The sequence below is a fragment of the Nanorana parkeri genome, unplaced genomic scaffold, assembly GCF_000935625.1.
Source record: "Nanorana parkeri isolate BGI_ZX_2015 unplaced genomic scaffold, ASM93562v1 scaffold46, whole genome shotgun sequence".
Classification (NCBI taxonomy): domain Eukaryota; kingdom Metazoa; phylum Chordata; class Amphibia; order Anura; family Dicroglossidae; genus Nanorana; species Nanorana parkeri.
Genome location: NW_017306314.1, coordinates 956,241 through 968,582, shown reverse-complemented (window position 1 = coordinate 968,582; position 12,342 = coordinate 956,241). Strand labels below are relative to the sequence as shown.

General features: G+C 43.3%; 1 protein-coding gene across 1 annotated transcript; it reads left to right on the top strand.

The window, feature by feature from the left end:
- The first annotated feature begins 8,867 nt into the window (after positions 1-8,867).
- Positions 8,868-12,077, top strand: VSX1 (visual system homeobox 1). The gene is made up of 5 exons (XM_018573133.1): positions 8,868-9,249; positions 9,937-10,015; positions 10,160-10,283; positions 10,893-11,073; positions 11,812-12,077. Exons 1-5 carry the CDS (start codon positions 8,868-8,870, stop codon positions 12,075-12,077), a joined length of 1,032 nt encoding a protein of 343 aa, XP_018428635.1.
- Positions 12,078-12,342: the final 265 nt, after the last annotated feature.

The window sequence follows — 12,342 nt, the reverse complement described above, 5'->3', positions numbered from 1 at the left end:
GGGGGATTTTCTGGATTTCTTGCCTAGGATGAATTCACTGGGTATAAGTGTGTTTATAAAGGACAGCCCAGCAAAACAGGAAAGAGGGGATTTCATTTAAAAAAAAAAGAAAAGGGGAGATGCAGTTCCTTTTTCAAAGTGTAGAAAATCATAAAGATATTACAGAAAAAATTAAAAGTGAAAAAAGATCACCGTGACTCACCTCATCAGACAGTTGGGTACATATTAGTAGGTGAATTGTATGTAAACTCCAACATTGTGAACAGTTTATTTCAGGACTGAGAACATTTCTTTAAAACAAAATGTCTAGGGAAAAAGACTACAGAAGTAGTAGAGAAGAGTTAATTCACCCTTACTGGATTTCCTTTCCAACTGGGCCAGGAAAAGTGACGCAGGGTAATCTTTACTGAGAGAAGTGTGTCTCTGCCAACCAGGATTGCCCATTTTGTGCTCCAAAAGCTTGGCTCTGGTTTCACATTGGAAGTGTGCCCCTGGTGAGCAGACAATGCATCACTCTGGTGGGATATGCAGCTCAGAATCTGTCCAGGCAGTACAAACAGTCCGCTTCATGTGCTGCCTCTATACTCCTTCATTTGATCTCTCCTGTACAGTACTTTGTATATTAGAATCACAGCATGTGTCCAATGATTTTATGTTGTGTAGTGACTATATTTAAGTTCAATGTCTGATTTACCAGCAGAATCATTTATCAGCACGGAAATCTTTCTTATAAATTTTGATGTTGATGAGAGATTTGTGGAACACCCACATTGTAAATGGGCATTATATGCGGTCTTGCCAGGACTGCATGCGGTGTCAGGAGGATGTACGGGGTCTTACAAGGACTGTGTGGGGGTCTCACCAGGGCTGTGAGGTCTTACCAGGGCTGTGCAGGGTCTCACCAGGACTGCATGCGGTCTAACCAGGTCTCTATTAATCTCACCAGGGCAGTGTGCGGTCTCACCAGGGCTGTATGTAATCTCACCAGGGCAGTGTGCGGTCTCACCAGGGCTGTATGTAATCTCACCAGGGCTGTGTGGGGTGTCACCAAAGCTGTGCGGGTTCTTACCAGAACCTGCACAGAGCTGCATGTGCTATCAACAACGCTGTGTGCATTGTCACCAAGGCTGTGTGCGGTCTCACCAGGGCTGTGGGTGGTCTCACCAGGGCTGAATGAGGTCTCACCAGGGCTGTTGGTCGGTCTCACCAAGGCTGTGTAGGGTCTCACCAGGGCAGCATGCGGTCTCACCAGGGCTGCATGTAGTCTCACCAGGGCTGAGTGTAGTTGCGGTCTCACCAGGGCTCTGCAGGGTCCCAGGAGTATGTGTCAGAGCACAGGGTTAGGGCTGCTGACAGCTCCCTTGCTCCGTGTCCTGGTCCTCTCACTACCTAGATGGAAGAACCCTATACCACCTCCTCATTAGCCTTCATTTACTGAAATGGAAATCAGCAAATTTGGGTTCCCTGATCTACGTGCTGACACCTGCCATGCCCATCTCCGGCTCACAGGATGGGCAGCAGGGCCTGGGATACATGGGGGATAGTTGGGCGGGAGATGACAGCTTTCATTGTGTGTGGAATCAGAAAGCCAACAGTCAGTTGAAGAAAGTTAAACATACCAGGAGTGTATTTATAGACCCTTGCTGCCACTGACAACATACAGGGGGAATTGATACAAACTGGAGCAGACAGTAACTGGAGCAGTTGCCCATAGTAACCAATCAGCTTCTATTTTCTGTTTGTTCAGTTAAGCTTTGAGAATGAAAGAGAGAAGCTGATTGGTTACTACGGGGAACTGCTCATATGGTAAAGTCTGTGAACCCAATCACTAAAACCTCATAAACGTTTTGTAGCCTCTTTCATTAATGTAATACCATGTAAAGCTGTCATGAAAGTCTGTGTTCCCGGGTACTTCCTATTATAGGGTGACAACGCTCTGGCCCTGCCTCCAAATTGTGCTTCTGCATTGATTACAAGTGGCCGTTTTGACACACATCACACTGGCATTGAATGTTGTTACCAACAGGAAAGCTACCCTAAAAATGCCATGTGGCTTTCACTGAAGTGTATGTAGACATTAAGTGGCTGCAAAGAGGCTGCAGGGGATCAGCAGAACTGAGATGCAACAAAAGTGATATTATGGTCAAAAAAAATGTTAAATGCTGATGAAATCACTTACAATGGATGCTGCTACTTGATGTTTAAAAGTTTTAGTTTCCTGCAGAATCAGCTGGTCCCCTGAGCACTGGCCCTGATATCCTGCTTGAGGGCTTGTTCACACCAAATCTGGACCAGATCTGGATGAGTTTCTGCATATGCAGTGCGTTTTGTTGCATTCCGGTAAGGTTTTTTTTAGCCTAAAATGGGCTTCCAGATGTAGTCCAGTGCCTTCCATAGTGTTTGCATAAGTTTTTGATGCGTTTTGGTGCATTTCAGAGCAGAAAAAAATAGGGCATGCTGCAGTTTCTCTACATGCTCTGGAACTGAACGTTGTGGTGTGAACTAGAGCCCAAAATACTATTGGAATACATTGGATGCAGTTTTCATGCGTTCTGTAACTGCTCTGCATCTGCTCTGCACTTGGTGTGAGCAAGCCCCTAGGGTGACTCCTTTCCCTTGCAGGGTCCTATGGAGCCACCCTTGTGTGCAATAGGAAGCTCTGTGTCTCCACAAACACACAAGCACAGCAAGGCAAGACACTCCTCTGCTCCTCACTCCTCCTTTCTTACTCCCATGCTAAAATCTACAGAGCAAGAACTCACTCACTGGCTTCATTCTCCCAGACCAGTGATTCAGTAAGCAATGAAGGTAGGAGAATCATCAGAAATGCCAGGCACCTAGCATTTTCATAGTAACAGCCCCTGTATTCTTCTGAGCACAAGTTACCTTTAAAGCAGAACTAATGGGTACAATTATTATGAACCCTTGCAGTGAGGCTACCCCAGAACTGGAAAGGTTAACTGCTCGTTTTTATCTAGGGACTATAAAAAAATTATACTCACCCAATTCCCCGACCCAGTTTGATGTTAGACCGGTCCTTCCAGCGTCTCTCCCCCTCCGCTGCAGAAATCTGAGGTCTCTGAGTCGTCACGTTCTATACACAATGGGGAATTGATCAAAACTGGAGCAGACAAAATCTGGAGCAGATTTGCACTGCAACCAATCAGCTTCTCCGTCTCATTTCCACATCTTACCTGAGCAAACTGAAGAGAGATGCTGATTGGTTGCCGTGGGCAACTGCTCCAGTTTTGATAAATTCCCTCCACAGTGTATAGGCTGTTGGGATTTATCTGGCTTTATCTGACATATCTGAGATCTGACATGTTTCAGCCTTTACATAGCGATATGATCGTTTTACACAATTATTCTTCCAGTAGTTTTATAAAGGCCATAAAATTGTCACAAATGTTCATTTGTACCTGTCCGTTGGCAAAGGATCTGTGTAGCCAGCCTTGTGATCCAGATACAGTCCGTGTACCCATCGCACTAAGACCCCATTCACAGGGAGACCTCGTTCACACTGAGCGGTTTGACGCGCGATTTTCGCTCTAAAATTGCGCATATTGTAGCTCGTGCAATGCATTTCAAAGGAGCTGTTCACATCTTACAGCTCAATGTCGCATGTAGCTCGTCGCTCAAGCTTGTAGCTCGAACATGACCTATTTTTCGGCGGATGACGCGCGATTTGGCCCCAATAGACTCAATGGTGTTGCTCAATGTCGCGCATTACCGGCGATATTGCACGACCTTGTCGCGCGATATCACGCTACAGAAGGGTCACTTTTGCACAGCAATATGGAAGGAAGGAATGATGTCACATCAAGGCCGCTGTTGATTGGTTACAGCCCAACGTTGCAGCCAACGAAGTCCCTCTCAAAAGTCACGCTACGTAGCACGACAAAATGTGCACTGTCGCTCAAGTCACGCAATGTAGCTCAATGCCACTCAGCTCAGCCGCTTGGAAAAACGCACGATTCTCCATGTCGCTCAGTGCCGCTGCTCCAAAAATGGAAGTTGGGTGCAGCAGGTGTCAGCGGGTGGCTTCCGCTAAAATATCAGTAAAGGATGGACACCGGCACTCCAAAGCAAGTTCAGTACATGTTTATGAACATACTAGTTGCAAGTAGAACACTCTAAACAACGTTTCGGGGTCTTGCAGAATCCCCTTCATCAGGCAAACAAGTTACCCCGAAACACGTACTGAACTTGCTTTGGAGTGCCGGTGTCCATCCTTTACTGAGCCTTGTGATCCAGGCACGTCTGCCATAAAGCACAGCCGCCTCCTGGACCTCCCTGTAAGCTAGACTGCAGTAAAGCAATAGAGCAGGGCTAGGCAAAATCCAGCTCTCTAGCTGTGATGCAAGTACAAATCCCATTAGGCACTGCAAGACTCTGACAGCCACAGAGGCAGATGCATGATGGGAATGTATAGTTTCAACACAACTGGAGGGTCACAGTTTGCTACTTCTGCAATTAGGATCAAGGCCCTGCCCCAGAATGTTACTGGACAATAATGGAGCAGCGGCACACTGATGAAGTCATCCCTGTACACCCCTCTCCTGTGAGCACTAACAGGACTCAGCAATTCAGTAAACCCTGACTGGATGTATGTGCTGCCCCTGCTGTCCTAGTCTGGGTGCTGCTGTGCAGGGGCAAACATCAATACAGTACGTATGCTAGTTCTATGTCAATTACATTTAAAATTGTCATTATTATAATTAATAATTAATTATGGAATAAATAATTTTATTTTTAATCTGCTCGGAGCTCTGCTGTAATGTAGAGATATGTGATGTTTACAGTATCATCATAACAGACATCAGCAATCACCAGTTGTTAAGGAGCTACAAGACCTGATAGCTGGCATGTCATGCTGGCACTTGTAGTTCTTTACTGACAACATACAGGGGGAATTGATACAAACTGGAGCAGACAGTAACTGGAGCAGTTGCCCATAGTAACCAATCAGCTTCTATTTTCTGTTTGTTCAGTTAAGCTTTGAGAATGAAAGAGAGAAGCTGATTGGTTACTACGGGGAACTGCTCATATGGTAAAGTCTGTGAACCCAATCACTAAAACCTCATAAAAGTTTTGTAGCCTCTTTCATTAATGTAATACCATGTAAAGCTGTCATGAAAGTCTGTGTTCCCGGGTACTTCCTATTATAGGGTGACAACGCTCTGGCCCTGCCTCCAAATTGTGCTTCTGCATTGATTACAAGTGGCCGTTTTGACACACATCACACTGGCATTGAATGTTGTTACCAACAGGAAAGCTACCCTAAAAATGCCATGTGGCTTTCACTGAAGTGTATGTAGACATTAAGTGGCTGCAAAGAGGCTGCAGGGGATCAGCAGAACTGAGATGCAACAAAAGTGATATTATGGTCAAAAAAAATGTTAAATGCTGATGAAATCACTTACAATGGATGCTGCTACTTGATGTTTAAAAGTTTTAGTTTCCTGCAGAATCAGCTGGTCCCCTGAGCACTGGCCCTGATATCCTGCTTGAGGGCTTGTTCACACCAAATCTGGACCAGATCTGGATGAGTTTCTGCATATGCAGTGCGTTTTGTTGCATTCCGGTAAGGTTTTTTTTAGCCTAAAATGGGCTTCCAGATGTAGTCCAGTGCCTTCCATAGTGTTTGCATAAGTTTTTGATGCGTTTTGGTGCATTTCAGAGCAGAAAAAAATAGGGCATGCTGCAGTTTCTCTACATGCTCTGGAACTGAACGTTGTGGTGTGAACTAGAGCCCAAAATACTATTGGAATACATTGGATGCAGTTTTCATGCGTTCTGTAACTGCTCTGCATCTGCTCTGCACTTGGTGTGAGCAAGCCCCTAGGGTGACTCCTTTCCCTTGCAGGGTCCTATGGAGCCACCCTTGTGTGCAATAGGAAGCTCTGTGTCTCCACAAACACACAAGCACAGCAAGGCAAGACACTCCTCTGCTCCTCACTCCTCCTTTCTTACTCCCATGCTAAAATCTACAGAGCAAGAACTCACTCACTGGCTTCATTCTCCCAGACCAGTGATTCAGTAAGCAATGAAGGTAGGAGAATCATCAGAAATGCCAGGCACCTAGCATTTTCATAGTAACAGCCCCTGTATTCTTCTGAGCACAAGTTACCTTTAAAGCAGAACTAATGGGTACAATTATTATGAACCCTTGCAGTGAGGCTACCCCAGAACTGGAAAGGTTAACTGCTCGTTTTTATCTAGGGACTATAAAAAAATTATACTCACCCAATTCCCCGACCCAGTTTGATGTTAGACCGGTCCTTCCAGCGTCTCTCCCCCTCCGCTGCAGAAATCTGAGGTCTCTGAGTCGTCACGTTCTATACACAATGGGGAATTGATCAAAACTGGAGCAGACAAAATCTGGAGCAGATTTGCACTGCAACCAATCAGCTTCTCCGTCTCATTTCCACATCTTACCTGAGCAAACTGAAGAGAGATGCTGATTGGTTGCCGTGGGCAACTGCTCCAGTTTTGATAAATTCCCTCCACAGTGTATAGGCTGTTGGGATTTATCTGGCTTTATCTGACATATCTGAGATCTGACATGTTTCAGCCTTTACATAGCGATATGATCGTTTTACACAATTATTCTTCCAGTAGTTTTATAAAGGCCATAAAATTGTCACAAATGTTCATTTGTACCTGTCCGTTGGCAAAGGATCTGTGTAGCCAGCCTTGTGATCCAGATACAGTCCGTGTACCCATCGCACTAAGACCCCATTCACAGGGAGACCTCGTTCACACTGAGCGGTTTGACGCGCGATTTTCGCTCTAAAATGTCGCTCAATGTAGCTCGTGCAATGCATTTCAAAGGAGCTGTTCACATCTTACAGCTCAATGTCGCATGTAGCTCGTCGCTCAAGCTTGTAGCTCGAACATGACCTATTTTTCGGCGGATGACGCGCGATTTGGCCCCAATAGACTCAATGGTGTTGCTCAATGTCGCGCATTACCGGCGATATTGCACGACCTTGTCGCGCGATATCACGCTACAGAAGGGTCACTTTTGCACAGCAATATGGAAGGAAGGAATGATGTCACATCAAGGCCGCTGTTGATTGGTTACAGCCCAACGTTGCAGCCAACGAAGTCCCTCTCAAAAGTCACGCTACGTAGCACGACAAAATGTGCACTGTCGCTCAAGTCACGCAATGTAGCTCAATGCCACTCAGCTCAGCCGCTTGGAAAAACGCACGATTCTCCATGTCGCTCAGTGCCGCTGCTCCAAAAATGGAAGTTGGGTGCAGCAGGTGTCAGCGGGTGGCTTCCGCTAAAATATCAGTAAAGGATGGACACCGGCACTCCAAAGCAAGTTCAGTACATGTTTATGAACATACTAGTTGCAAGTAGAACACTCTAAACAACGTTTCGGGGTCTTGCAGAATCCCCTTCATCAGGCAAACAAGTTACCCCGAAACACGTACTGAACTTGCTTTGGAGTGCCGGTGTCCATCCTTTACTGAGCCTTGTGATCCAGGCACGTCTGCCATAAAGCACAGCCGCCTCCTGGACCTCCCTGTAAGCTAGACTGCAGTAAAGCAATAGAGCAGGGCTAGGCAAAATCCAGCTCTCTAGCTGTGATGCAAGTACAAATCCCATTAGGCACTGCAAGACTCTGACAGCCACAGAGGCAGATGCATGATGGGAATGTATAGTTTCAACACAACTGGAGGGTCACAGTTTGCTACTTCTGCAATTAGGATCAAGGCCCTGCCCCAGAATGTTACTGGACAATAATGGAGCAGCGGCACACTGATGAAGTCATCCCTGTACACCCCTCTCCTGTGAGCACTAACAGGACTCAGCAATTCAGTAAACCCTGACTGGATGTATGTGCTGCCCCTGCTGTCCTAGTCTGGGTGCTGCTGTGCAGGGGCAAACATCAATACAGTACGTATGCTAGTTCTATGTCAATTACATTTAAAATTGTCATTATTATAATTAATAATTAATTATGGAATAAATAATTTTATTTTTAATCTGCTCGGAGCTCTGCTGTAATGTAGAGATATGTGATGTTTACAGTATCATCATAACAGACATCAGCAATCACCAGTTGTTAAGGAGCTACAAGACCTGATAGCTGGCATGTCATGCTGGCACTTGTAGTTCTTTATACACTATGGCCATGTGGTTATCTCAGTCCTGCTCTTTTCTCATGGCATGCCTCTTGTAAATAATTATAGAACAAATACCATTCTATTTATCTGTTTTACGAATGATGCAAAGTGTGTCATATTTATATATTCACATTCAAACAAGTGTGATGAAGGTTGTCTCTTCTCATTAGTTCACCCAAGTATTAACCCTAAACTTGCAGGATCGTTGGTCACTTGACCATCAGTAGTAGTCTTGTCCTTCCTCCCTGTTTTCTCCTGGTGTTGGTTATATCAGTACCCCCTGTTGTGGTCTGCTAGTTATGTGTCAGAATCAATCAGGGGGCAATGAAAAGGAGGGGTTTTAACTCACTGTGTTAGGTCGCTATGTGCCATTCACTAATAGACAAAGGGTCTCCTCAACAGATGTAAAGTTAAGTGAAATCTGTCATCCTGTGTAGGGAAAAAAAAAGAAATGACCACAAGGAGGAGGGAGATGGAAAGAGGAGGTCAGAGCCAGGGAATTTATCGGATTGAGAAGGATGGGGTTGGGGGAATTGGTGCCAATTAATCCTGTGGGATTGGGAGGGAGGTGGAACCCTCTCTCTACACTACGAGAGGCATGTCCAGGAGCTTATTGGGCCAGGGACTAACATAAAAACCCCCTGCCTGGCATTGACCCCTTCTATCATTCAGATCAGACTGGTAGCAGGAAAAGAAAAAGTAAACTTTACACATAGCTACACAGTCATGACCGGCCGAGATGACATCTCAGAGGGGAAATCAAGAGTGAAGATCCTAGCACCCACTGCAGGAAATGAGAAATCAGGACGGGTTTATGGACCTACAATGAGATCCAAAGGATTTGCAATCACCGATCTGCTTGGTCTGGAAGCAGAGCTGCAGCCACCATCAGTATCTCTACCCAGCTGTGAAGGACCTGGCGGTGGCCTTGGTGGGGTCTCTTTGGCTAATGGCTCACTACCTCTCGGCTTGGGGTTCCTGTGTGGTTTTGCCTCTCAACAACCCCCTGGGACTACCTGTCTTCTTCCAACTCACATCCCATTTCTTCAGCCCAGACCTGATCATCAGTACTTTCACAACTCAGACAAGCACAAGGAAAACATTTCTGGTAAAATGCCAAATAATCTATTTTAACTCTATTAATGTGTCATGAGATAAAACATGTTCTGATATCTGAATAGTCGCTGGTTGTATTTAAAAGCTTAAATGAGGTATTAGGACGATAAGGTTCACTAACTTAGAGAAAGTACTGCTGTAATTATGCCTAATTACTACAAATCGCCTTGTAAAGAATCGTTGCACCGTATCTTCTGCCTAGAGTTGTTTTATCATTTACAGTTAATGATCACCCAAGCTGTGTTTAGACACCAGAGATGGGTTGTTTTCTTGGGTGACAGCAGCTTGAGAAAGTGATTGCAGTGGGAAAAGATCTTTTGTCTCTGATGGATCAGAGAGCTGTCCAGCCTGGGTGACCTTTTTGTGGTGCTGAAGGGATAAGGGACGTTTGACAGCATGTAAGCTTTCCCCTTTCATCTGTACAGGGTATTGTGTGCTAATTTACTTTCTAAAGTGCTTAAGAATCCATTGGATTTTGTGTATAATCGCTGTTTCAAAAACAGTAAGGAGTCGCTACAAACAAAAAAAGAATATTAAATTATATTAGCGTTTTTCTATATCTAAAGTTTTGGTAACAGGGAAAGTTAAAATGTCACTGTACGTGTACTGTTGTAGACTAAATATGGCGACATATTGTGTTATTTGAGTAATAGTCATTTTGCAATTTTTATATTCTTAGATGACGATAGCCTTCTTGGTGATAAGAATGATCTGAAGGCATCCAGCTCTCAAAACAAACGAAAGAAAAGACGGCACAGGTAAATAAAATACACTCTGATAGCAATGGAGCCCTTTATTAAGAGGCAGCATAGATTTGAATGCAAAAAAAAATGTAATTGTAAAAGTGTTTGTGTTAGTATCGATGACAGCTGACACAAGTGAATGTTTGTTTATTCCTATAGGACTGTATTTACCGCTCACCAGCTGGAGGAATTAGAGAAAGCTTTCAATGAAGCTCATTATCCTGATGTGTATGCCAGAGAAATGCTGGCTCTTAAGACAGAGTTACCAGAGGACAGAATACAGGTAACAGAGAACGCAACTGTACATCTATGGGTCATATAGAGAACCGGTATTTCACTGCTTGGACAACATAACTTATAGCATTCCTTAAAGTTGTAAACCAAACATACCGACCTATAAAGTATGGCTACCACCAGTTACATTTGTATAGCTTATGCACTTTGTATTCTTCAAAATTCTATAAAAATATATTCTTTAGGTAGAATTAAAATGTTATTAAGTTAGAAACCAAAACCAATATAGAAATCAATATTTACTCATTTTGGTGCTAAATTATATTAAAAACTATTTTATGGTGAAAAACTTTTTCTATAATTGGAAGTAAATGTTATATCATATTGGTCAACCCCCACAGGCTGGAACAGGCAAATTTAGGATACCGATTCTGTCATTGCTTTAGTTTAATATACTTGTATAGCTTTGTGATGCAATGGTACCCTTTATCTTGCCATGAAATGATGCAGGTTACTAAACTATAGATCGACTGAGATTGTTTCCATTTCTGATGTTACTGTTTTTTAAAGTAAAATTTAACCACTGAAAATGTTTATGGTGAAGCTATGGAAGAAATAGTGAACATTAAGTGAATTAAGTTTATAAATGATATTACAGGTGTGGTTCCAGAACAGGAGAGCTAAGTGGAGAAAGCGTGAGAAGTGCTGGGGTCGGAGCAGTGTCATGGCAGAATATGGGCTCTACGGTGCCATGGTGAGACACTCTATCCCGCTGCCTGAGTCTATCATCAACTCAGCAAAGAATGGACTGGTTGGTTCCTGTGCTCCGTGGCTATTGGGTGAGGACCTTATGCTGATAAATTATTTGTATATAAAAATATCTTACATATCCTTAAAATGTCTCAGGACTGTTCAGTAAGGCAGTGCAAAAAGCAGTGATTATGTGCAGCAACTTACAGAAACCAATCAGAAATCATATTAGGTTAGATGACTCCGGATTTCTCAATGGTACATAGTGTGGCTCTTTGTCTCACTAAATTAACATTGTCATGTTTGCTTTTAGAATGATCTGCGTGTGCATTGAAATCGCAGCAAAGTCACAGATTGCTATATAGTAAAATGTAATTTTAATGTTACTGAAGTTTAAATGGAGGAAACGTATTAATGGTGGAAAAATGTGGGGGAAAAGGGTTTTTTAGATTATCTTGAGCCATCTCTAGATAAAAGACCCAGAGAGCAAAAGGTGGACCCCGAGGTACAACTTACTTTATGGTAATAAAACTATTCCACCTGTATGACAGCAACCAATACCACTTTGTCAATTATTTTTGGATAAGATGACAGAAATTATCACACCTTGAAAGATGCTTCTGATTTTAATTGCGAACACAATTTCTACATAGGCTTTGAAAAAAAAAAGTTAGCTATATGAATTACTGGTTACTACCCCTAAATGATATATACAATATAGCAGCTATCAAAGTATAGACAAACATTTCTTATTTTCATGTTTCGTAAGTTGTCTTTTTATATACACATTTATGACAATAGAATTTTTGCTTTTGTGATGTTCTCAGGTATGCACAAAAAGTCTGGAGACCTCGGCCATAAACAAGACATGGATGAAATGGAGAACTGCAGAGCAGACCATTCCATTGACGCAGTCTTATCCAAGCCTGCAGAATCCCAAAGGAGCACACATGACAGAAACAATGCAATGGACACTTCAGAAGAGAGAGCTATTGATCTCTCAAGCACAGCAAAACAAGAGGCACCATGCAGTATAAAGCACATATCATTGGCTAGAGACAGTCAGAATGACCTCACTGACAGCGAGCACTGAACAAACTTCTTCTTTAAAAAACAGAAGAATCAAGTAGTGTGAGGTTCTGGTAAAGGAGAACACGGCAGAGCCAAGACGCACTGGCATCAAACCACAATCATAGACTTGAATTATTGTAAAATATATCCATAAGCATTTTTAGAAGATTTTTTAAATGCAGTTTTATAGCAAGAGATTTTATGAAGGTCTTTTCCACAGCACTATAAGCTAACAATGTAATTTTGTAAAGTATTTCCTGTTTTCATTTGTTTTGCAAGTTGCCCCC